The 23,794-nt window shown below is 45.0% G+C and overlaps 7 protein-coding genes across 8 annotated transcripts; 4 read left to right on the top strand and 3 right to left on the bottom strand.

Annotated features, from left to right (window-relative positions):
* The first annotated feature begins 1,550 nt into the window (after positions 1–1,550).
* On the top strand, positions 1,551–3,557 carry LOC143371380 (nucleolus and neural progenitor protein). Its single transcript, XM_076816502.1, has 5 exons — positions 1,551–1,875; positions 2,036–2,459; positions 2,537–2,707; positions 2,784–2,959; positions 3,039–3,557. Exons 1-5 carry the CDS (start codon positions 1,800–1,802, stop codon positions 3,443–3,445), a joined length of 1,254 nt encoding a protein of 417 aa, XP_076672617.1. The 5' UTR covers positions 1,551–1,799; the 3' UTR covers positions 3,446–3,557.
* Positions 3,558–3,642: 85 nt separating this feature from the next.
* Positions 3,643–5,089, bottom strand: LOC143371391 (trissin-like). Of its 2 annotated transcripts, none has more exons than XM_076816516.1 (3): positions 4,951–5,089; positions 4,697–4,786; positions 3,643–4,062 (listed from the first exon to the last, which is right to left on the bottom strand). In XM_076816516.1, the coding sequence occupies exons 2-3, from the start codon at positions 4,734–4,736 to the stop codon at positions 3,851–3,853; spliced, it is 252 nt and encodes an 83-aa protein (XP_076672631.1). In that variant the 5' UTR covers positions 4,737–4,786; positions 4,951–5,089; the 3' UTR covers positions 3,643–3,850. The 2 variants fall into 2 exon arrangements, with proteins under 2 accessions (XP_076672631.1, XP_076672632.1); XM_076816517.1 differs by having other exon boundaries at positions 4,697–4,810; positions 4,951–5,077.
* A 150-nt stretch (positions 5,090–5,239) lies between these two features.
* Positions 5,240–7,870, bottom strand: LOC143371386 (uncharacterized). Its single transcript, XM_076816511.1, has 5 exons — positions 7,698–7,870; positions 7,285–7,449; positions 7,018–7,203; positions 6,668–6,958; positions 5,240–5,376 (listed from the first exon to the last, which is right to left on the bottom strand). Exons 1-5 carry the CDS (start codon positions 7,753–7,755, stop codon positions 5,264–5,266), a joined length of 813 nt encoding a protein of 270 aa, XP_076672626.1. The 5' UTR covers positions 7,756–7,870; the 3' UTR covers positions 5,240–5,263.
* A 307-nt stretch (positions 7,871–8,177) lies between these two features.
* On the top strand, positions 8,178–10,082 carry LOC143371384 (uncharacterized). Its single transcript, XM_076816508.1, has 4 exons — positions 8,178–8,597; positions 8,680–9,288; positions 9,623–9,810; positions 9,887–10,082. Exons 1-4 carry the CDS (start codon positions 8,507–8,509, stop codon positions 9,932–9,934), a joined length of 936 nt encoding a protein of 311 aa, XP_076672623.1. The 5' UTR covers positions 8,178–8,506; the 3' UTR covers positions 9,935–10,082.
* Mrpl4 (mitochondrial ribosomal protein L4) lies at positions 10,069–11,126 on the bottom strand. The gene is made up of 3 exons (XM_076816509.1): positions 10,818–11,126; positions 10,326–10,734; positions 10,069–10,255 (listed from the first exon to the last, which is right to left on the bottom strand). The coding sequence occupies exons 1-3, from the start codon at positions 11,124–11,126 to the stop codon at positions 10,113–10,115; spliced, it is 861 nt and encodes a 286-aa protein (XP_076672624.1). The 3' UTR covers positions 10,069–10,112.
* Positions 11,127–11,329: 203 nt separating this feature from the next.
* On the top strand, positions 11,330–12,355 carry LOC143371388 (DNA replication complex GINS protein PSF1). Its single transcript, XM_076816514.1, has 4 exons — positions 11,330–11,579; positions 11,651–11,715; positions 11,783–12,089; positions 12,151–12,355. Exons 1-4 carry the CDS (start codon positions 11,511–11,513, stop codon positions 12,292–12,294), a joined length of 585 nt encoding a protein of 194 aa, XP_076672629.1. The 5' UTR covers positions 11,330–11,510; the 3' UTR covers positions 12,295–12,355.
* A 2,829-nt stretch (positions 12,356–15,184) lies between these two features.
* On the top strand, positions 15,185–23,740 carry Cact (NF-kappa-B inhibitor cactus). The gene is made up of 3 exons (XM_076816503.1): positions 15,185–16,339; positions 17,897–18,249; positions 22,225–23,740. Exons 1-3 carry the CDS (start codon positions 15,876–15,878, stop codon positions 22,617–22,619), a joined length of 1,212 nt encoding a protein of 403 aa, XP_076672618.1. The 5' UTR covers positions 15,185–15,875; the 3' UTR covers positions 22,620–23,740.
* The last annotated feature ends 54 nt before the right edge of the window (positions 23,741–23,794 follow it).

Raw genomic sequence — 23,794 nt, forward strand, 5'->3', positions numbered from 1 at the left:
AGTTTAATTTACGTATGAACTAAGAGCACGAGATAACAGGGATGCAGGAAGCCGTGGAGGTATTTAGGTGTGCACTAAGGATAAAGGTAATATCGTGCCACCAACTTTGATTATGCACGTTGATACCTAATTATCGTTGATAGCAGGCGCGTACGACGCGGAGAGGTCTTTCCTAGAGTGTCAATTGAACTTGCCTATATTCGGTTATTTATCGGAACACCATTCTATTATTTTAACGCTATACTTCATTCAGGTACCGTCTTCTTCATTTGGAAATCCCATCAAAATTGGTAAATGTGTACATAATTCCATCGACGAAACTATAGAATGTCGGTGAAGGTTGGGTGTGTACGGAATTACGGTAAATCGGATCTAAAGAAAATTATTGAAAGGTACAATTATCCTTGAGCCTGTGTGCGTAACACTTTGCTGGACGAGTGGTTGTTTTAGTTGCGGTTGTTGCCCTCCAATGGAGCCGCAGTGTCCACCGATATGCACCTCGTGTCCTCCAGAGTCGAGCATAATATGTTGTCCGCCCGCGCCATGCTGCCCTCGGCCTCAATCCTGCATGCCATGCCCGCCCTGTCCCCCGCGAATACCCTGCTCCCCTCAACCCTGCACTTTACTCTGCCCCCCACGCCCTCCTTGCCTGGGTTATCCCTGTATAACCTTCGCATCCCTGCCTCAGCCGGTGCCTGCTCCTTGCGACTTTGGACCTGTCCAAAGGACGCCTATCACTACCGGAGGACTTTTCTATACCGGGACCATCAGGTGCTACTACCCTTGTTTGCCACCTGTCTGTTGACCCCTTTACCTGCTTAGCACCCCAATTCCCAGGCGACCTCCCGCTGCTCGTAATTCTGTCAGAATTTTAACAACCCGCTGTAAAAGTGAAATAAATTGAGCATGCCCCCTCGTAAACTCCTCGGCAGTCTCCCATCATTTGTGTACCTGCATTCTGTACTTATAAGACGTTGCTATTATTCTCGCAACGTTCAATTTTTTAGGATAACTTTTTTATAATACTTTATTTCGATACTTCTGCAAAATCAGGGGTATATATTTCATAAGCATCATGAATCACCCGGACACATGGGACAGACAACTTTGCACCCTCTGCCCGCGAGCACGAGGCCACGTGGACAGGTCCAGTTGCACGATAACGACATGCATGGGGCCCTTATTTAGTAGCGAACGACACAAAACGTGCCAACCGTATTGCCCTAAGATTCAACCGATAAAGGCGGTCAAGTAAGAGTTTCATGCACGTTTGCGGCATGATGGTAGAATATAGAGTTTGATGTTCGTTCACTGAAGTAGTTGAATTTTATGCCACAGATTTAGGCAACCGGTGAATGTGCCCAAGGGTTACGGCCCGTGGACAAATCTAACCTATCATCCAGTTATACAGGGAGGATTCAGGTATTTTGGAGTACAAAAATTAGTGCCCCTTTGCCCTCCGCCAAGTTCTCCAATATTGGCTCGAGTTGTCGCTGTTAAACCAACCGATCCTCCGGATTTGGTAGTCTACCCTGCCCCTGAACTTTAATCTCGTACACGTGCGAACAAGCACGTGACACATTCGTATAAATCCGTATTACGTATAATTTCAAACAAATCCAAAATAATTCCAAAGTATGGAATGCAACGCGCGTGTCGCTATTGAATAAAAAGTGAGACTTGTAAAGTACCGATGAGTGTTACTTAGCATATAGAAAAATATGGTTATGTTTTGACGCATATAGTTGAAACAGGATTAAAAGTTAAGTACGTAAACGCGTCTGAAATATACGATCAGTATGGAAGCTATATGGAATCAGGTGCATTTGGAACGACCGCCAAATGCAACTTGTTACGTCGAACGTGAAAAACTTGGTAAGCTCCGTTCTAACCTAGCTTTGCAGATCATGTAAATACGTGACGAGGCGCGAATCAGTTTTTATAATAACTTTGAGCGTAGACATTCTAAAGTACGGTTTATCATGTTTCACGACAAATTTGTAAATAATGTTTATATGTTTCTCACTACTGCCAGATGCCACAGCGTTACTGTCGTTCCTAGAAAAAGTTATACAGGATTTACGTTCCCAAAATTTGTTGCACAAAGAAGCGGCAATTTTAAGTAGGCTAATCTATCGCATGAAAAGTAAATTTCGGAATGATAAAGGTGTTAAGACCATGTCGAAAGTGAATAAGGCATTACTCAATTACCTATTGTTATCTCTTGACAAAGAATATGAAAATCTGAAAGGTTTTGTCGAGGTGGAAGGAAAATATATTGAACTGCCGACTAAGCAAATGGTAGAATATGTCTTGGTTAGAACTCAAGGCTTCGCGAAGCTCGTCTCGCGCGTGGAGGAAGTGTCGAGGCATTCCGCGCATTTCCTTAGGAGTAGAATAACTTTGGGTCATGCCTGGGGCACTACTATTATCGCGTATGCCGTTGTTAGTAGAATATGGTACGTGGTTTCCTATTTCTCTATACAGTGATAATTCGTCAATTATATCTGCAACTTAGAGGCATATTTCTATGTAGGATCTTATCGAGGCATCTGATTAAAATGGCATGCACATGGTATAATCGATTATACGAGTACTTAAAATTCTTCAAAGCCTCGGGATTAGGCTGGCTTCCCGAAGGCTACGAACTTCCTAGTAATTTACATACATGGCTGTCGCTGCCATGGATACATGAACCTACACCAAGGCATGTATAACAAAAGCAAATACAGTAGGGTCTATCGTATAAAATCTTCATAGTTAAATAATATATATTTGTACAGTGTTCCTAGTAGTCATGGGTTGCAAAGTACAATGTTTAAATTGATCATTCCTCATGGATATGATTCTGACGAAAGTTCGGAGAATCCAGCACCATATCCGCAGAAAAGAAGTGTTCCTTCTGATGCGATACCAGAGAACAAAGGCAAAAATATTGCTTCTATTAATGATACAGGAGGTACAAACATCAATCGCTAAATATTTGACTTTGCAGCAAATATATATAGGAATAACAAACTAGTCTCTTTTCTTTATAGAAATTATAGATCGGTGTAGTTTCAATTTGCGACGTACTAAAGATAAAAGCCATACATTTACTGACAATTGTAAAACAGTACCAGTAATTACTATAGATGAGAAACATAAAGAGGTCATAGAAATAGAAGATGAAGGTGTGAGCGTGAAACGAGATAAAAATATTGTGGAGAAAGCAGGAAAGTTATCCAGAAAGAAACTATTAACATTTGACAATGTTAAAAGGAAGTCAGACTTGGTAGCGCTTCTGAATAAAGAGTCGTGCCCTGGTTTGGATAAATTACAATGGAACATGATCAGGAATAAAAGTAAAAGACTACTGAACAAGCTGGACGCGATTTCCGATGAAACAGAGCAATTAATTTCGCTCGAACGAGCGGTTAAACGTATACAACGTTGGATCGCCTAAATACAGATCCACTTGGACCTGCTGTATGTCTACAGTAAAACTTTCATAACACCGACTGCATGTAGAAGCCAAATAAGAAAGCAAGAATGTAATAATAATTTTATATTTGTTATGAAAAGTATTTTATTTCCTCGCGTATTTCTCTGCTATCGCTTAAACGCATTGAGAAGACAACGACAATAACAGTTTCAGCTTGGTTTGAAAATGTTCTATGTATTTAATCACTGTAACTTCGAGCAAACGTGTAGCATGTTAAACGCTATTCGCAAAAATGAAACTCGTCGTGTAACTAGAACTACAAATTGTAAATCATCCCCGAGTACACATAGCGAAGCCCGTCGACGTAGGAGTTTGATAAATGTCGCGCAACTTTGTAAGATGGATCCTGTGCGTTCACCACTTGCGTCAGATGCTTATTGGATATCCTGGTATGTACCGGTGCGAGCGTACCACATGCGGACGTGGCCTCATCCATGATTTAAATCCGCCCTCGAACTGCCTCTTCTTCATATTGTTGAAGCAGCAGGCTCGAAACTGTCTGGTGCCGCAAATATCGGCACACTCTCTGCCGCATTGGTCGCAGGACAATGCCTCCCCGAAAGTCCACAGCGCGGACACTGTAACACAGAGTTCTCGCTCAGTTTTTCCAAGACATAAAGGGAAGAGATGCATTTATGGATGGCATATCGACACCCCCGTGAGGTTCAGTAATGAATGTTAAGCAAGTAATTACAAGTTGACGCATTTACATGGGACGCGCGAGGTAATGCATAACTCGATCAAACTTTCTTCAACTTTTCGAATCTTCCGGCGGAGGAGATGCGAAGTAGAGTGTAAATACGTATTTTTCGGAGGAATTCAGCGGTAAAAAATCTTATCGAGGATAATAGAATTTATAGGATTAAATTTAATCGCAGTTTCTTTTAGCTCGCTTCTGTATTAATTAACGAGAAGATCGACGATAAATTTAGCAATACCGTAGCGACTGCTACGAGGAGTACTCTGTTTGATGGGATTATCTCCTTAAGGAAGAGATTACAGACTGGGCTGAGGATTTCCTCTACTACAGAATCCTTTGATGTATTCCATTGTTTTTTATTTCTTCAAATATTATGAAACATTGACTATGACTGTCATTCAAGCTGCTACATACAAGTTCTTTTCAAAGCTTCGTGCAGAAATATGAAGATCAAGCTGAATCGCCGAAAGGACACCGGAATTTTAATTTAAAAAATGCAGTACATCACTCACCTACAAGAAACAGTATCAGACAAGTGCAGTTCATCTTCATGTCTGGCGATCTAGCGTCGAGTGCAACAAGTGTCCGTGTAGGATAATTGCCTTGAACAAAGAAGACCTTCTTTTCTGGAGGATATGCGTTACTTTCGGTCGTTAGGAGAATAAAAGAAGTCTAATAGCGTAACGAGACTCGCGCGATAGAACTTGTGTCCCGTGCGATATGCGTAACGAGAAGTGCAGCAGCAACGTTAAGGGGATGAACTCACCAACCCTCCGCGGATGAGCGTTGAAGACCAAATGATAATCCTGCCGAGGACCTCCACCTCAGCATCTAGCGCCCCACCAGCTCCTATCGCCTCCTTCATCCTTAACGCACACGCAATCGCATTTTCAGCTTCGATTTGGTATTTAGAACTTATGAATCGAAACGCTGCTATTATTAGACGGGCCTTATAATTAGTCGCCTACGGAGAATGGTGAACAAAGTCCATTCTATTACTGAATGAAAACGACGAGGGATCTTACAATAAACAGGTCAGATTTAAACGGAAGAAGCGTAGAACGGGCACCAATTGCGTGTTAGTATATCGAGAATAACGTTAATATGCACAAGACGCCGATGACCACTTGGGTGTTGAGGGTTGCACTTTGATGTCTTCCAGTTGTAGCACTCGTTTGCAATAGCGACTGAGCTGAAATGTACGGAAGGGAGAATCAATCGCATACACGGGCACGCGTGTACAATTCAAGGGTCAGATGCAATAAGGGGACTAGCGCTTGAAACTGGGAAAAATTATTGTCCAAACGCTAAAAAAAAAATGAAAATTAAATGTTGTTAAACTGAATTTTAAAAAATATAGTGTTGTAAAGCTCATCGCGACACACATTTTTTCTATTTGCAGTTTGTTTATCCAATCATTACTATTCGAGCTAAAAATTATAAACAAAAAATTTTTCATCGTCCAAAATCATTATTTCTTTAAACATAAATTGCGATAACTTGAGTAAATATTAATGGATGGTTATAAAACTTAAAACATACTTTCAGAAAACTCTAGCGAAGCCGTCAAATGTATGCACAAAACCCTTATGTTGAAAAATGTAATTATATTTCATTTAAAATTAATACTGGATATAACCCATATTTTTCAACGTTTGCAAGTAAAAAGTATCGAGGCAATTTTGAGGTACATGTAACTTGCAGCGACAAATTTTTTACTTAATATACAAGCCAGATTTTCACAAATTTTCACACTGATTAATAAATAATTGTAGAAGATATGCCGATATATATAAATCTCGCGCGCCATCATCAGCAGCCGCGTATAATGGGCTACTTGCGATTAGCAGTCTCGCGTTGACTGTTGGTGCCGCACGGGATTTAGATGGGACCTTTCTCGCAGTGCGCCGCTTGCAATTGGGACCCGAAGGAAAAAGAGGAGGGAAAAGATGTGACTATACTTCGTTGGGCAATATAAGCAATAAGCTTGGAACGCCATCCTGTTCAAAACGCAGGAAAAACAATATAAACAAACAAACAAATATTGACTTTGGGGGATGAAAAATTTTTGTTTATAATTTTTAGCTCGAATAGTATTTAATGATTGGTTAAATAAACTTTAAATAGAATGTGTGTCGTGACGAGCTTTACATCACTATATTTTTTAAAATACAGTTTAACAACATTTAATTTTCCAATCCTTCTTAGCGTTTGGACAATAATTTTTCCCATTTTCGAGCGCTAGTCCCCTTATTGCACCCGACCCTTCGATTACAAAGGTGCGAATCCACGATGAGATCTCAGCAGCAACTAAATGTAAATAGTCGCGAGCGATGAGATTTTTGAAAATATATCGCGAAACTTGTTTAAAAATAAAAGTAATGAAATAATTGTCTCGTGAGATAAAAGTTTCACGCGAGACACGATATTTTTGTCCCATCGTGGATTTCCACTTTAAGAATGTAATTGAAAAGCATGCGAACTGGGATAGTAGACGATCCTCTCTCTGCGCTTGTAATCCGTGTACGGAATAGAAATCTCGCAGTCGAGTAGCATCGGCTCCATAGCGTTCCTGACAAGCGCGCTGCGCCTCCCGAAAGGATGTCTCTTGTGCCATTCCTTATTCTCGGCCCCGCCGTAGTAACTGTCCACCTCGAATCCCTCGACATAGAATTTTAACACCGGTCGCGGGTGTGCTCCGCTCACCTCGCACGTCAGGTTCAAGTGCGTCTCGTTGAAGGGAGAGACGTGGATCCTCGCGTCGGTTTCGGGTTCTGCTAAGGCAACACCGAGATTCGCAACTGTACGTCTCTGTTGTCTACCTAGATATTACCGTAAACGATCATTCTTGTCCTTCGCAGGTCCTCTTCCTGAAAGGTGCTGATCGTGCACGTATACTCCCCGCTCATCTCCACGGTGACCACTGTCAAGTGAATGATGGACCGCGAGTTGGGGTGCTTCAAGTTTTGCTCGGGGTATTCGGCGAATCCGTTTATCGCGCCCACGTCTTGGGGCGGCACTAGAGTTACGAATAAAATGGAAACAGGTCATGTCGCAACGATACAGCCCCTTTAAAAAATTCGATCGCGGCTAAAATTACTTGGCGGTATCCATTGGTATATCTGGTCCATGTTGTGGTACCATTTTATCACGAGGCCGTTCTCCTCTGGCCGGACGTTGTAAATGCAGGATAGATCGATCGGCCCGGTACCATTACGCACTACGAGCGGGATGTCCAATGCGTCGATCTTTGAAGCGTGAATGACTGGGAAACGTTCTTACTGTTAGTCTCGAGCAAAGGAATTGAAGGTGATCTTGCGAACGTAAAAACAAGAAGATAACTCAAGGGAGTGTAGTGCGACACTATCGTTAGGTCCTCTAGAGTTCTAGAACAATTTATTCGGGATGAAAGAAATTTAAATTGCTCCATTAAAGCGAGAGTGAGGGAGTGCTTTGTCCTAAGTGTTATGCAGCGAGACCAATTCTCGCGGGAAATAGTAAGAGCAGCTTTACCTGCGAAAGGATTTGATATTGCAGCGGCGAGCAGGAAAACCGTGTGCGTCGGCGACATTTTCCACGAACCTCTGTTTTCAGACTGATGCACAATTAAACATGCTTCGTTAAACTTAAATCAAGCGCAGGCGAAAGATTCTGCGCAGCCACCGAGTCGCATCGCTCCCTGAATAAACATTTACATGTCGAAGATTCCCGTAATGAGAAAATAGGGTCGCGCACTGAGGAAATATTTAGGAGGGCATTTAATTTTCGTAAAAATTGCAAATAATGCTTTTGCCAATCCTGTAGTTACGTAAGATTTTATCGAGCAAAATGTTATTCCACTTTCATCATCGATTTTAATACCTTCCGCAATTCTTTAAATTCTCACAGACGGTCTTCTTGGTTCACGCTGTGGCCAACAGATGGCGTCAATGCTCCCGTTAAATTTCAATTGCGGGTTCGACCTGCGCGCATCCGTTTTATAGAGTGAAACTCATTTGGCTGTTGTGTTCTTCATTCAAAATTCTAAACATTATAATAGAAGTTAAAACTCGCGGTGTAAATTTCTATGCACAAACTTCGAGCCACTAATAACGCGAATGAATTATTCAAAATAGAAAAAGGATTTAGTGTCTCGTATTAACTTCTTCTTAAACGAAACATATGACGGATCCTGCGACCACCTATATGACTATATAACTCATGGTTGCCGGTGTGCAACTGACTTCAACGTCCTTGTCATTTAAATGTTGCGAACGAAAACAAGCGGTGGAATTTGTTGTCGCTGCCTCGTATTGTTGTAAATCACTGCTATCGCGTTAACAATGAATGACGATCCGAGAGAGGTTCTCGCTCTCCTCAATTCCTTGGGCTTCGTTGGAATTACGGCTCAACAGCTGAAAGGTTTTATGAAAGGTGATGCCGTTCACAATCCACGTCTTTCTTTTTAACCGCTTTTGCGTACCCATTCTAACTTAAATTCTTTTTCTGCGATCAGATTTGAAGTTGTACAGGAAAGTGAAAGATCGCGAGAAGCAGCAGAGGAAAGAAGAAATCAGGAGGAGAATAATAGAGAAGCAGCAAAATGTGATCAAAGAAGTTCTCAAAGAGCAGAGAAGAGAGTTTTGTTACACTGAGAACACAGTGTCCACTGACTCCTCTAACTCTTACACCGACCATTCCCTTGTCAGGGTAAAAGTAAAGTGTGTATCGAGCGACAGGGAGAACAAGGAATCTACTAATTCCGATGGAAGTCGCATAGGTGCAAGCCAAAAATCAGATATCTTAAAATCAATGCCTAAGAAAGCATCTGATCGTTCTACTGTTAGATCTATCGGCGTGCCCTGCGATGATGAAACTATTAAAGATCGGTTTAAGAGTAGAGACAGATACGTCGAATGTCCAAAGCAAGAGTCTTATATGACAAAGAAGGAGAAGCCCAGACCAGACGGTAATAAGATAATGCAGCAGGAAAAGCCGACGGTCTCTCAACCTGTCCGGCCTATGAGTGCTCCGAATATTTTGGAGCATGGGTCAGATCGTATTGGAAGTGGTCAGACGAAGAGTACATCGTCCACGAGAAACTCTCAGTCTGGAACTAAGTCGTGTAAGGTTTCAATATATCCCACATTAGGGTGGCTCTTATTTACTCTTGGTAAAAATTTATTTTCAAGATTTTAAAAATTCGGTCCCAAATTTTCAGGAAACATTCATGCTATATCAAACACGGAAAATAAGAAATTTTTTTTTATCTTTTTCGCATATTTCGGTATATGCCCCCCTCCTTATATATTTAAACAATAGTTTTTACTTATTTGGAACTATTCTGGAGGGTGCCCCGAAGAAAATTCAAAAGTCGAAAACAAGAGCCACCCTAATCCCACATATTCTACAATATTGTAATAAGAACCAATAGCTTTAGTTTATATTGGTATTTGCAGTTATTAGACCATGGAGATTGCAACCTGAAACTCAGAGAGCGTTAAGCGTTAACAGATCTGACCCAGTCACGCTTTATCAGAAATACCAGCAGGAATGGAAACAAATGTCCTTCCCTGGAGAAGCTAAACACGCGAGTCTAAGGTGGGCTGTCCGCGAGAAAATGTTAGGTGGGGATCCTCGTCCCATGGTAAGAACTTTGTAGAGATAGGACTCATAATCGGTACTTATATTTTCTCTGTAACTCGCAATGTTTTCACTTTCAGCCTCTGCCTAGAAAGTCGGCTAGCATGCCTATATTAAAGAAGAAATGACGCCTATTATACTAGGAATTCAATTTTTTATTAGGAATAAATACTGATAAGGAAAATGATTTTGGTGGTGGTGGTGTTCCATCGGATCATATAAGGTAGGGAAATTATTTACTGTGGTTGAAAATAAATACAAATTGACAGAGGGAAACTGATTTAATTCCTCCTTTTATTGCCTTTACTACTGATTAAGTTTAAATTTCTGTGACAATAACGTGTTATCTGGTCTATGTAACTGATACAATATCTTCTCTTCGATCAAACGTGCGGCTCTTTCGGTTAGAACTAAAGTATTATGCTTTAACATACTATATACATTTAGACCTAGAAAACACGTGAAAAATAAATATGATTTAGGCACAGTAACATTGGAATCTTTTAGCTCAGAACTTACCATACGCAGGCATTAAATTTACGTGCTTCATCAGGTCTGTAGCCTTTGTTATGTTCAAGGGCATAATATCATCGGTATCGACAAAAAGTACAGAGGGACCCCAATATCTGGCTTCGATTAATTCTTCCATATAAGCAGGATCTGATGATGGGAGCTCCAAGTCGGTAATAATATATAGATCATCCTGTGCAAGTTTTATAGACAGCGCAGATGTAAGGCCTGCGACCCGGGTATAGAAGGGAAGCATGTAGAAATGAGGAGTAGGCGATCTGGGACCATGCGCGATACCGCCTCCCCTCCATAGCGGTGACCGTATACTTCCATGACGCGCACGCCCTAGACCCTTCTGCGCCCAAGGCTTTTTGCCACCGCCCCTCACTTCCGCACGGGTTTTCGTATGTGCGTAGGACTGAAATGAAATGTTAATTTTTGTGCCTTATGATTCTTGAAGTTGACAATCCCTGGACGTAGTTAACAAGGGACAGAAATTACCACAAAACGGTACAACTGTTGCCACCGAACATTCTGATGAATAATATCTATCCGTGGGGATGCTCCGTAAACGTCAGGATGCAGGGTCACGAGCCCTACCTTCTTGCTTTCAACTGTGTCTAGGTTTTCTAGCCATACTTCCCGCGGCTTTTGGTAAAAGAACTTCTCGTCCGCGTAACTTCTCTTAGAAATAATTGGTGCGACTTCTTCGCTACTTGTCTGTTCATTCACGACTGCCGTGCAGTACCTTAGCGCCTGGTACGAGCATGTCTGTAGTCTTGTGGCAACGTTTCTAAGAATCATCGACATTTTTACAATGAAACTTGCTTGTTGTGTATTCAGGCGGCAAGCATGATTAAACGGATAACCTAAGCGTGAATCTCTTTACCCGCTTCAACCACAACACTGTACAACGCTCGGGTGCAAGTAAGATGTCGCTAGAAGGAAAGATTCTGTAGATGTCGCTACTGTCGACTACGAACAGTTTGTTTACTTTGTGTATCAACAAGTGATTTTAAAACATTTCTCATTCTTCTACTTCTACTTGTTTCCTTCTGCTCGTAATCTTGTGAAATTCGAGTAGCACAAGGATATTTTAGTACATTTCGTATCAATCGCGAAAGGAACGTGTTTCGTAAATAGACACAAGAGTGATTGTACTTTGTATACTGTAGTTTTAAATTACTTAAAAGAATGTATGGAAGGAAAGCTGTCAAGCTTATAACAGAGTTAGATCTATGCAGTGCTTTACAGCCTTTCAATGTAGGTTACTTGATATTGTGTTAGGAGAAAAAGCTTATGCACCTATTTAACAAATTATGTCTCATTCATAGGAGGTAGCAGTTAAGGAAGTTCTGGAGGAAATGCATTCCCTCTATGATGCAAATATGTTGGATAGGTTTGTATGCAGCTATAAGTCGTAGTTGTGAAACTGAGGCACAGTCAACTGTTGATATTTATTTCAGCAATGCCATTCGAAATGACGACAACATGGCACTATTGCCGTCTATTCAGCTGAGGCACGTAGCTTTAAACAGGAACAAGAGGTGTGTCTTGGCATACATATATAACAGAATGAGAATGTTAAGAGACTTGCGATGGGAACTGGGAAGTATTCTACCACCAGAAGTAAATTCCAACCTGCTAAATGCAGAAGTTCAGTGGTTCCAGTCATATAACAAATCTTTAGCTACTTACATGAGGTCATTAGGGGAAGATCAGGGATTCAATTTAACCCTCAATATGTTGCCTCCCAAAGCTCCTTACGTAGAGGTAAATGAGCATGGAGATCATCCTTGTTCCTGACGATGTCACTTAAGTCCTTTCATTTCAGGTAAAATGTGTAAAGGATTTTGGAAAGCTGGAGCTTGAAGATGGGCAAGTTATTCTGCTAAAAAAAAATACGTACCACTTGTTGCCAAGAGCTGTGTGCGAGCCTCTTATACGACAAGGTATACTCGAACACAACAGGACGTAACAGGTTCCTCTTAGATTTTATTAAAGTAAAAATCAAATATATCTTTCAATTTTTTCCTGCATTCTTTCAAGTCTGCGTTCACTAGGACCCACCCTGTAATGTCGCCGAGGATCGGCTCTTATCAATAATTCCGTTTAAAAAAAATTCACCAGCCCGCATATGCATACTTGATTTCATTTGGAATTTCCCGGATGAACTTAAATTCCTCTCGCCAGTGCGCCGTCGATTATAAACGTTCGAAGCTAGTCTGCGCGCGCTGCAGAACGCCCGGCGATACGAAAGAATTGCTTCTCTGCCTGCGATAGAATCCGCGCGGTCGATCCATTATCTCCGTAGACAAAGTGATACCGCTTTATAGTTCTTCCTTCTAATCGAGGACGACACAAACAACTCGTTTAACATCGATAAAATCAGTACGCCGTCCAGCATGCTGTTTGCCGCGCTCGCGGAGGTGCTTCCGTGTAACAGGTAAGCAGACACTTCGAAAAGTAATTGATTGAGTCTCTCATACGCGATACGATCATTGATTCAGATTTAGAGAATCCTCATTGTTCGAAATCGTTTCGGTCCCACGGTATCGATCTTATTGCAGGCTGGTTTTCCTCTAATTTCACTTTCCTCTTCAACATTATCGATGGCTCTATAAACAACTATATGCTTTTCGTGTACTCGTCGGTGCGTACTTCTCTACTTACATCATCCCCAAAGTTTCCTGTTATTTCCTTGTCCAATGTATACTTATCGTTACAGCTATTTCTGTACTGTATCTCTCGTTCACAATCGGGCTTCTTTCTGAGCAAAGAAGCTCCCGTATCGACACATATTTCAGAGGCAGGAAATTTTATGTATCGAGGCTATCGCGAGGAAAACGTACCAGGAGGATGGTACCATTTCGCGCCACATTTGAGTCATGGTACTTTCCCACATCCCGCTCAGTCAAATTATCCTCAGTGTGTCCATCGCCGGATAGAAAGAGAAGAAGCAATTAAGTGGAAGCAACGGGTACCCGATTTTTATAGACCGAAATTTCTTCGGTGACATCCCGAAATATGTCCTGCATCGTTCAAGTCGAGCTAGAATGGCACCATCGCGATTAGGCTATGCAAGTGGGCACCTTTTTAAGCGTACCGGACTAAGATATGCAGGTCCAACGGTTAAATAGTGTGTAACTCAAGGTGCAACGACAAACTTGCTGATAATGTATGGTATATCTACAAGTAAATTGGTTCTCGTAAACGATGCAAAGATAATACATTTCCTGAGCTTATCTCAATCAGGTTTTCCCCAGATAGCTTGGACATTGGTGCCCGCACACCCGCTCTAACGAAAAAGAATTTGCTCGCGGCCTTGCGATCAAGGACACGGGCGGTGTATCCTCGCCGAAACAAAATATTCGTTTATCTTAAGGTACGCCTAATTACAGTTTCCCAGTTTTTTCTATCGATTAATGTTTCGCAAAGCATTAATCATCAGTTTTGTTCGGAAATTTCAGAGGATCATCCGTAAGCGTCGCGGAATCTCCGCGGACGAGAAATAGAGGCGACGTCCACCGGCGACGAACAATTACGTAAAATTATATAATTCGTTTTGTCATTGAGGGCGTAAGGATTAAGGCTATCGCTTACAAATGCCTTTACGGCCATATCCCGCGCGTTTATGGCCACTCCTGTATTTATGCGACCCGGCTGGCAATAGCCATTATACAGCCCGGGCCGATGTAACTAACGGCCGTCGGGCACTAAAAGAGCACACATCGCGACAGACAATGGCCCGTTATTATCTGCTTTGTGTAACGAACGATAACAGGTAGATGTTCCTTTTGCTTTAAGGCCAGGTGTCAGTGACCATCTTTGGGGAAAACCGTATTTAAACGGCCGCGAGGAGACCGAAAACCGCTGTTGTTGGCTTAGCGGGTGTAGCTCGTAGATCTTCCCGGTAATGGTAATGCGGCAACACACGGTCGATAGTATCGCAAATATTGGTAAAGCTCCTCCAGATCGGAAATGCCGACGGGATTTCCGGTGAGTTTGCCTCGCGTGGCTTAAGTCCTGCCCGAAAAGAAAGTAGAACAGTGAAAACCATATCTAGAAACTACGCGCCTGGAACAACGATTCACGGCGAATGGACACTTTCGCAACGCGTGCCAGAGATTCGTGGACGTTAGATTGGAGTTTCTCGATGAATGGAACCGGCGCGTGCAGTTTGATGGCCTCCGCGATCGGTTATCGAGCCGGGATCTTGATAAACCGTTTAAATTCGACAGCAAGGACATTTCGAAAGATTGCCGGCCTAGAAAAGAGGAAGATGAATGGAGGAGAGGCAAGGAGATAAACTGCGAACAGGTAAATGACTGCGAATGCTCGCGGTTGCATCTACGGTGTACCGCAAAGTCCTGATACCCCGGTGGTCGCAATAGGTAAAAGACACCGAGGCAAGTTTAGCTATCTCCGGGGCTCATTAAAAACTGTTGTGTATATAGAAACTCGGTGATTTCATTCATCTCTGAGGGGTGACTGCGTGCGCTAAGCGACAGCTATTTCGTAAGCACGATAGGTACAAGTTATCAATTATCCTTCGAATTTTCCAAATGCAGATCGTCACGTTTGAACGCAATCACAATGGAATTTTCAGATGACTGCTGAACGTACGATCGTCTGTTAGCCTCCGAGAAATCTCGCCTGACCCAGTGAACGCGGGCACGGGAAATTTTCGACGGGGTTTCCGTTTCGGCTTTCTTTTTCTAAAACTGGTTATCTAAAGAATGCAAAGTTAAATCGAGTACACGGTGTATACGTGCAGCTGTCGACTCTGCCAGAGGACGATGGGTTTTCCCACCCCTACCATGCGCGCAAAAGCGCAGGCATCTGGCGGCCGCCAGAGGCTCCACTGTGCTCGCGGCGGCCATCGCGGAAGTTAGTCCGCGCGTCGGCCAACGCCACACGATCAGTTCGTTTTTAGGCGGCGCGTTGAGTGGCGTTCACGACGGCACGAATCCATCGCGACTACCTAGCACACGCATCTATCTCCGTTTTCCTCTCCCTCCCTGCCGCGATATCCGTTCTCGCTTCCGTAAACGATCCTTCGGCCTTCCGTACACCGACAACAACACCGCGTTAGTTACCAATAAACGCGGCAAGCTTTAGTGGAACGAAGTGAACCTGCCCCTCCCCCGCCGGACATTGCCTACGAACAAAGTCGAAACGAGAATGCGACGGCATCGAGGAAACGAACACACGTAAACAGAGATACAAAGAGAGAGAGAGAGAGAGAGGAGAGAGAAGGAAAGAAGGCACAGCTGCTGTGTTGGACGAGGAACGACGATCGAACGATTGAGCCCGAGTAAACGTAGCAGTGGCGTCGCTCGCGAGCGAACGAACGAAACGAGAGTCTGACACTCGATCGGAGGATCGACGAATATATCGTGACAGGCTACTGAACACCGATCGCTCGAGAAGTTACGTAGAAGGAATCGCGGCGGCGCGCGCGCGTTTATCTACGTACGCGAATCGCGGCTAGAGTAATCCTTGCTTGCGCCACCGGGATATATCCTCTCTGGTCTATCCGATCGGGTCGATTCGAAAATGTGGCATCCGTCGAGAAAGACACCGATGGAGAGGAATGTTCCAGAGTGCTGCAGCGAGGGGAAAGGCGAGGAGCATCGGGACACGGGCCACGCAGACTCCGGCTTCCTATCCAGCGGGAACCTTCAGCTCACCTCTGAATTGTGCGACACCGAATTGCCGAATGTCGACGATCCGACAGCCGTGCCCGTAGCACCGGAACCAATGAGAGCGGACAGCGGCGTGGACCTCGGGCTCAGCGAGAGCCTGAGCCAGCTCACGTTGAAGCAAGTCACATTGAATCCTCTGGCGAGCGGCAAGGTTCAGGCCGAGCCCACCGTGGAGCTCGCTCCCGTCAGCTGCCACAAGATCGAGCAGCAACAGGAGACGACGTTCCGACACTGCGAATCCCAACGATCGCCGGAGAAACAGCTGAATGAGGAGCCTTGGCAGCTCTACTACACGCAGGACGACGACGGCGACACGTAAGTAACCTCTTTATTGCTGCTTTTATTACCTTCACCTGTCAACCCCCGGATCCCACGGGGCCCCGCTGGCTTAAGGCCTTAAGGGATCACGGCTGTAAGGGAACAATGGGGAACGGTCGAAAATATTTACCCTCCAATTAGGTACAGGTTTATTAATTACACGCTGGGGTCTCGCATCCGTGCGTTCAGTGGTGTGTTTATGTTCGGCGTGTTCGACCTATCGCGACGCCGCGCAATTTCCTAGTCGACTTTCTCGAAAGCCGTCGTAACCTTCGCGAACGTATCCCCGACGTGGTCTCGCAGCTGTTTACGCGGAAAATAAATCCGGGGATTATTTGATAGATTGTAATTAATCGCGGGCAGCGCATGCGCGGTGCCGTTGCAACCTGTAGCCCGCGACGCTTCGAAACTGCGTTCAACCGTCTCTCGAGTGTATCGATCGGAGCTGAGGTAATAATAGCGCCTCCCGTTGAATGGGACGCGATTCTTTGTAACGACGGAAACAATGACTCGATCGTTTACGTATAACGAACACCTAACCGTTTTCCACGTAGCCGATGGAGAAGCATAGAAAAATTTCGCTCTCCGTTTCCATTCATCCTGCGGCGAGCGCGCGCACGTGCCCGCTGATATCACCGCTCAACCTTTTCCTCGTGTAAATGTGTAACTCGCGTAACACGTGGCTTGATAATATTCAAGGTCGCGCAAGGTCAGACACGAGCGAATTTTTTACGTTTAATTTCGACGCACGCGTACGTCGCTCTTCTTTCTTTGCCTGTCTAGTCGTACTGGATAATAATCTTCCTAATTGAAATTCACGATGAAATAGATCGCGAATCTTGTTACGTTAAGACACCACGCAAGAATCAGCGTAGATCGGCACGCATGCGTCGCCCAAATCGGATGCAAGAGGTCACTAGCGTTTCGTCACTCGAACGAGCGATGTTACGCGCGGCGTTTCGAGATAAATGCCATTAATCACGTGCAATTACCGTTCCTATGACTACATAGGGAACATGTTGATCTCGGCGAGTATCGTAACACGTCATCGCATCCATATGAATCAAACGCATCGCATTCGTTTCGTATCAGTAAGCTCCTTGACCGATGGGACCCTCGCTGACGCAAGGATCCATCGCTTCCAGATCGACCTTTTAATTGCCGAACCGCGAATTCCAGCGGTAGCACAGCGCTGGCATCACATGTTCGCATGCGTGCTTCTCCGGGACGTCGATCCGGCGATCGGGTGGGTTTATCATTACCGCGCGGGAATGACGAAACGTTGACCTTTGAACAGGAAAAAATGTATAATGCACAAAGAGGGATAGAGGGGGGGGGTGGTGGTATCGAAGGCGATATTGAACTATAGCGTAAGCACGTGCTCGATTATCAGGCAACTAATGAATTCGCGGAGGAAAGAATAATGTTTGCCAAATGCGAGGAATACGCGCGGTAATATATAATCGCCGTGTAATTAATCGACGGGATGAACTACCTGCGTTACTACGAAGGATAACGAGGCAGCGGGTTTCACCGTTCCGTTTCTGTTTACAGGCAACTGCACATAGCGATAGTTCAAGGCTTCCTGGAGGCTGCGTTCAGCTTGATAAGAATGGCACCGCACCCGTGCCTCTTCAACATCCTGAACGACGACGGCCAGTCCCCCCTGCACCTGGCCGTACTGACGCGACAGCCGAGGATAGTCAGGCGGCTGATCCTGGCAGGTGCCAGTCCAGCATTGAGAAATTTCCGTGGAAACACCGCGCTTCACCTGACGTGCGCCACCGGCGATCTGGCCTCGGCCAGGGCCCTCACCGATCCTCTGTCACCCGTCGAGAGGAATTACCTGATGCCCGGCAAGAAGATACCTGCCCTGCCGCAGAATCTCGAGCAACGGAATTACGACGGTAGGCGAAGGATTTATGCGTTTATTGCTTCTTCCTTTCGTCGGCGATTCTTTAAAGGTGCTCGGCCGATTGGGTGCATCCTTCCAACCTCTCGCTTTTATGCTCAGGATCGAGGTTGTTAAACAACCTGACTCATCAGAGGCATCCCCGAAACATTGTTTTGGATTTGTAATAAATAGATCCACATTAAAATAGCAGTGAAGAACGGGGCGTTTAGAACTAGGGCGTTAAAGCTGTAAAACTCCTTGGAACTCTTTGGACTAGCTTCAGAATAGAAGTCTCTACACGGTATTCTGTGTAATAGTCGCGGTAATAGTAACGCGTCTTTGGTGTTTCAAACCAAGATTGCAGCGCGTGTCGAAGCCTTCAACAGGTTAAGTTTCTGTACGTTCTATTGTAGGCGCAACCTCGGGTACAGTATTGGAGGATGATGCGCGCGGTACTTAGAATTGAATGGTCCTATCGACGGACAATGAGGAGAAACAGAACCGCGGCAATTAGCCGGACCCCATTGATGGGCAATAAAGAATGACCTAGAGAGCGAGGAGGTTCAGGAAGGAAGCGCGCGTTGATGCGCACGTAGCATCGCCCGCGGAGGGCAGCGAAGCGGCGGAAAATCCTAACAGCTTCACCGCACAAAGCAACAGTCATTGGTGTAGCGCGCCACGCGCAGAAACAATCCTTCGACCGCGATTACGCGCGGGTTTCCCATGATTTCATCGTAGATCGCGAGTAATCCGCGCCGCGCGCCACTCGTGCCTCTGGGAATCCCCCATTAACCGAACTTCGACCGCGAACAATCGGCAAAAGGACAATGTCTCTCGGGAGGAGTCACTCGTCCCTCGCGAACTTTCCTCCGAAAGTGACTTTGGGCACGTTCCGACCACGCATTCCCGGCCTCCTTCCAAAAAGGCTTTCGCGGAACGATTTAGTCAGAAGGCTTCCCCATTGTGCCTCGCGCGGCCCCTTGCATCTTCTTTCACGCCTCGAACTTAAGGGGGTATTCCACTGTGAACGGTCGAAAAATCAAGCTGTGTTTAAAGATTTTTTTCTCAGTAAATACTACATATAACGAAATAAATTCTTCTGGTTTTTATTAAGCTACTCTTATATTATACAAAAAAAATTAAAAAGAATATTTTTAATTTGTTTTACTTGTTTTTTACAAAGCGTCAATATGGCATCTAATCAAAAACGGTATGTTCGTGGTGCAGGTGATTTCCCGGCTCAGGTTTATCTGAAACAAAAAATTCGAAAAGATTCTTAATCTGCACGAGTGTCGCTATCGCCCGCAGCTCAATTAACAATTTTTGTCGAAAAATAACCGAGAGTTTTCTCGGGGAACATTCGAGAAAAGACCATTTTGGGGAACTTTTCTTTCAACCCGGCGCCATTTCGTTATTTCTCGACAAAAATTGTTAATTGAGCTACAGGCGGTAGCGACACTCATACAGATTAAGAATCCTTTCAAATTTTTTGTTTCAGATAAGCCAAAGCCAGGAAAACACCTGCACCACGAACATACTGTTTTTATTTAGCTGCCATATTGACGTTTTGTAAAAAAAAAACAAGTAAAACAAATTACAAATATTTAAAAAAAAATTTGGTATAATATAAGAGTAGCTTAACAAAAACCAAAAAGATTTCTTTCAGTATATATTGTATTTACTGAGTAGGAAAATCTTTAAAAACAGCTTGATTTTTCGACCGTTCACAGTGGGATACCCCCTTAAACCGCCCCTCTCACTTTGTTCGCCCTTTCGTCGCGGAATTTCTCTTACTCCCACAATCAGTCGTTCGAATTGCGCCGCGGGGGAAGCCGAGCGACGAACGTTCATTCTTTTTCGAAGTTCCGGAATTCCCGCATAACGTCATGCCCGTACTCCATGCCGGGCTTTACGGCGCGTACGCATACGGGAGGCTGGGCAGCTGGCGTAATGGCTGCTTTTGGACCATGACGAAATGTATTAGGTCGATGCGCGTGAAGCGCACCTCGAGCTGATTTCTCTAGCTCTGAATTTGACGTACCAACGTCCGCTGCCTCGGCGTAACCTTTGCGCCTCGTACGCTGGAATCGCTCTCGATTGCTCGCAAGCTCGCGTGCTCGATGCACTTAGCGCTACTGGCGTGCACGTACTTACATGCCCGTGACGTACGCGGCGCGCGGTTATCGATCGTCGGGGGAAACGTAAACAATCGCGTGTAATTTTATCGATGCGGCCGAGGACTCGTAGAAAGCTTAAATTAGAAAGCGGCAGCGGCGTTCTTTTCGCGGCTAGACCGCCCGCGCGAAGAAGCACGCCGGCAGAAGGCTGGCCGATGAGGCGGCGCTAGAGAATTTCATGAGAAAACCGGCGCAGCGGCGGGAGTAGAGGGGTAGAAGAAAGCGCGAAGGGAATGGTCGCAAGTCGCAAGGCCCGGAATACGCGCGCGACGGAATTTCGGCGCGTCGTCTGTGCGTGCGCACGTTACATCACGGGCGGCGGGCGATGAGACAGAAGCTCCCGAAGCAGATGTTTTTGATATTTAAAAATACCTGGGGCGACTATTTGCGTGTCGTGATATTCTCGCCTCGCCTCGGCTCGATTCGACTCGGGAAACCCCACAGCGGCGCGGCAGCCGGTGGGCTCTCGATCCGCCGCCTTCACCCCTCGGAACATTCGGTCGGCAGGCCTATCCGCCCGCCCGCCTACGTTCTGCCTACGAAATCGCCAGCGAGGTCCGTTCAACTCCACCCGTAGGCAATCGCTGTTACCAATTACCGATTGCGCGCGGTCCGATCGAGTGACGCGGGAAATTCCACGACGCGATCAATTTTTCCACGAGCCTCGGGTGCGCAGCGCTCACCGGCGTGCTTGCCTCCCGCGCGATAAGAATAGAACCGTAAATATTTGCACGCCGGGAACCGCGGTTTTGGGGACGGTTCCATCGGCGGCAAAAGTCGGCAATTAAATTCCGCCAATGTGCATGCTGCCGGCGGTAACGAGGGAGGGTTAAATTTAGCGGTTAGTTTGATCGGTACGAACCTAGTTTGGACCGCGGGACGCCGGCCAAACCTCCGACGACAATGATTCACCGCGTCTTCCTAGTTCTATGTATATCTCCTAGAAGCATGTGACTCGGTCGCATCATTCTCGAGCTCCCCCCACTCATTAAATTCGTTCAATTAAGAAATAGAAATCGCGTCTAAATTCGAGCGCAGCGATGCAGGCTCCCCTTCTAATTTTACGGGTTACCATGCGTCTAGAGAGCCGAAGGTGTAGATTAGGGTGGCTCTTATTTATGCTTGGTAAAAAAATTTTGAAGATTTTCTTCGGGGCACCCTCCAGAATAAACATTCACGACATATCAAACACTGAAAATAAGGATTTTTTTATCCTTTCGCATATTTCGATATATGCCCTCCGTCCTTAAATATTTAAAAAATAGTCCTCGAAAATAAAAACTCTTTTTTTGTTCGTTTTCATAAATAAAAAGTATTCCAGAAGCATTTAAACTTTCAAAATTTCTGGAAAATTTTTTGTATTTAGTTTTTCGGACTTTTTTCGAAAACCGTTTGTCGCCCGAGAAAAAGTAATAGAACATAAAAGATGCTCCTTGTCCGGATCTACAACTTTTGTTTGACATATTTTTTTATTTAATCAATAACTTGGAGGATATTATATGAAATCGACTTCGCTCGCTGTTAAATAATGATTTAAATGTTTAAGGGCCCAGGGGCACCTTTTCCCTTATCAGATCGAGCTCAAACCTTACACTAATTTTTTTTTAATTATTTAGAACTATTCTGGAGGGTGCCCCGAAGAAAATTGAAAAGTCAAAAATAAGAGCCACCCCAGTGTAGATACCATTCCCGGATGTATTATAAGAGATAATATTATCAACACGAGCACTTCGATCCTATCGCCCGAGTCACGTGCCATGCGTCTTATCGTGTAAAGAGGCCTCCTAACATTGCGCCTTATCTCGTTCCAGGGGAGATGTGCCTGCACATAGCGGCGGCTTCCGGCCAGGTGGAGCTTGTGCGGCTCCTGCTGCGCCTCGGCGCCGACCTCGAGGCCAAGGAAGCGCTGGCGGGAAAAACGGCCCTTCACCTGGCCGTGGAACGTGGGTGCCGGCCGGTTGTCGCGTTCCTCCTCCAAGAATGCAGGCCGTGCCTGGACACGCCGACGTACGCGGGCATCACCGCCTACCAGATAGCCATCTGCCTGGATAGTCAGCTGGCCAGGGAGCTGGTGAGACTGGGCGCCACCCCGGAGCCGCTCCCCGAGTCCGACTCCGACACCAGCGACGAAGACGACAGCCCGGCGATCAACTACCTGCCAGCGATCGCGAGACTCAGGCAGAACGTCGTCGGCGTCAGAGTGTAAAAGGGAGCGCCGACTTTGTCTCCCTGGCTTTCGCGCGTCAGTCCTGTTTCACAATTTTCTTTCCTCTCCGACCGATCGATACGCGCGGCGTTACGTAACGGATCGAGCATCGCCGAGGGCAGCACGGTAAACGAGACGCGGCATGGGCGCGTGATTCGGCTGACTTCGAAGGGTAGAAAGCGATTGGCGTACGCGCGTCGCTCGCGGCGCGGTTACGGGCAGCGGGAAAGATTCGGCACTCCGTTGAGTACAAAGTAATTACACTGTTTCTGTATCGAGAGGGCGTTTTCACTCCCTCGAAGCCAGGCGTGGAATGTACGTAGAAACGACAGACGAACAGGGACGGTGTAAATGTAGAGCGAACGGGATTAGAGGAGGAGGGTAATCGAGAGTCTCATATGTAGAACGTGCCTCTGTGAGGAGCCCCCAGATACTTCGTTAACGAGTGAAATCAACGAGTACGATTTTTATAAACGTACATACGACTGCAAAAGAAATAGAAGAAAAATCAATTTACGCTTAAGGAGACCGCGAGATCTCGCCATGTAAATATAAGAAACGAAGAATATCCAGTTTGTTCCGCGTTTTTTTGTGAGAATGTATAGTGACACTCGAACGCTTCGAAGCGTTTTGAGGTGAGAGAAAGAGAGAAAGAGAGAAAGAGAGAGAGAGAGAGAGAGAGAGAGAGAGAGAGAGAGAGAGAGAGAGTATGCCGAAACGATAAAAAGTATATCGATATACTGTATGTATAGATATATCCTATATATATGTGTAATCGAACATTCGTTATCTGCTCGTTCTTTTTAAGCTGTACATACGTACATAGGTATATTTATATTAGTCGAATTTAAGAGACCGAAATAACACTTTTGCATAGAATATTTATCGAGGGAGCGTTCAAAATGGTTCGCCTCGGGTACTGCTTAACCAAGTACTACGGTACTATTTCCGCCGTGAACGTCCATAAATTCCCTCGCCCCGCCCCTGTTGTACATAATCGTGATTTCGTTACTGTTCTAAACGTGAATATAAAGATAATAGAACGGTAACATTAACGTTGTTGCGTAACGTCTATAATTATTTTTTTAGTAATAAAAGGCCTTGGAAATTTTGCCCGTAAAGCTCCCAGCGTATTCAATCGTAGATCAGCATGATCGAGGAAAGATTCCACGACC

This window comes from Andrena cerasifolii, chromosome 7 (assembly GCF_050908995.1).
Source record: "Andrena cerasifolii isolate SP2316 chromosome 7, iyAndCera1_principal, whole genome shotgun sequence".
Taxonomy (NCBI): Eukaryota; Metazoa; Arthropoda; class Insecta; order Hymenoptera; family Andrenidae; genus Andrena; species Andrena cerasifolii.

Coding starts and splice junctions, on each gene's coding strand:
- LOC143371380 (XM_076816502.1), top strand. CDS start 1,800: ATGGAAGCTATATGGAATCAGGTGCATTTGGAACGACCGCCAAATGCA. Junction 1,876..2,035: donor CGTCGAACGTGAAAAACTTG/GTAAGCTCCGTT, acceptor CACTACTGCCAG/ATGCCACAGCGTTACTGTCG. Junction 2,708..2,783: donor ATACATGAACCTACACCAAG/GCATGTATAACA, acceptor ATATTTGTACAG/TGTTCCTAGTAGTCATGGGT.
- LOC143371391 (XM_076816516.1), bottom strand. CDS start 4,736: ATGAAGATGAACTGCACTTGTCTGATACTGTTTCTTGTAG. Junction 4,063..4,696: donor TCTGATACTGTTTCTTGTAG/GTGAGTGATGTA, acceptor TCTGTGTTACAG/TGTCCGCGCTGTGGACTTTC.
- LOC143371386 (XM_076816511.1), bottom strand. CDS start 7,755: ATGTCGCCGACGCACACGGTTTTCCTGCTCGCCGCTGCAATATCAAAT. Junction 7,450..7,697: donor AATATCAAATCCTTTCGCAG/GTAAAGCTGCTC, acceptor AACGTTTCCCAG/TCATTCACGCTTCAAAGATC. Junction 5,377..6,667: donor GAGGATCGTCTACTATCCCA/GTTCGCATGCTT, acceptor CGTACATTTCAG/CTCAGTCGCTATTGCAAACG.
- LOC143371384 (XM_076816508.1), top strand. CDS start 8,507: ATGAATGACGATCCGAGAGAGGTTCTCGCTCTCCTCAATTCCTTGGGC. Junction 8,598..8,679: donor GCTGAAAGGTTTTATGAAAG/GTGATGCCGTTC, acceptor TTCTGCGATCAG/ATTTGAAGTTGTACAGGAAA. Junction 9,811..9,886: donor GTGGGGATCCTCGTCCCATG/GTAAGAACTTTG, acceptor TTTCACTTTCAG/CCTCTGCCTAGAAAGTCGGC.
- Mrpl4 (XM_076816509.1), bottom strand. CDS start 11,126: ATGTCGATGATTCTTAGAAACGTTGCCACAAGACTACAGACATGCTCG. Junction 10,735..10,817: donor AACAGTTGTACCGTTTTGTG/GTAATTTCTGTC, acceptor ATTTCATTTCAG/TCCTACGCACATACGAAAAC. Junction 10,256..10,325: donor AAATTTAATGCCTGCGTATG/GTAAGTTCTGAG, acceptor CGTGTTTTCTAG/GTCTAAATGTATATAGTATG.
- LOC143371388 (XM_076816514.1), top strand. CDS start 11,511: ATGTATGGAAGGAAAGCTGTCAAGCTTATAACAGAGTTAGATCTATGC. Junction 11,716..11,782: donor GATGCAAATATGTTGGATAG/GTTTGTATGCAG, acceptor TATTTATTTCAG/CAATGCCATTCGAAATGACG. Junction 12,090..12,150: donor CCAAAGCTCCTTACGTAGAG/GTAAATGAGCAT, acceptor CTTTCATTTCAG/GTAAAATGTGTAAAGGATTT.
- Cact (XM_076816503.1), top strand. CDS start 15,876: ATGTGGCATCCGTCGAGAAAGACACCGATGGAGAGGAATGTTCCAGAG. Junction 16,340..17,896: donor CAGGACGACGACGGCGACAC/GTAAGTAACCTC, acceptor TTCTGTTTACAG/GCAACTGCACATAGCGATAG. Junction 18,250..22,224: donor CGAGCAACGGAATTACGACG/GTAGGCGAAGGA, acceptor ATCTCGTTCCAG/GGGAGATGTGCCTGCACATA.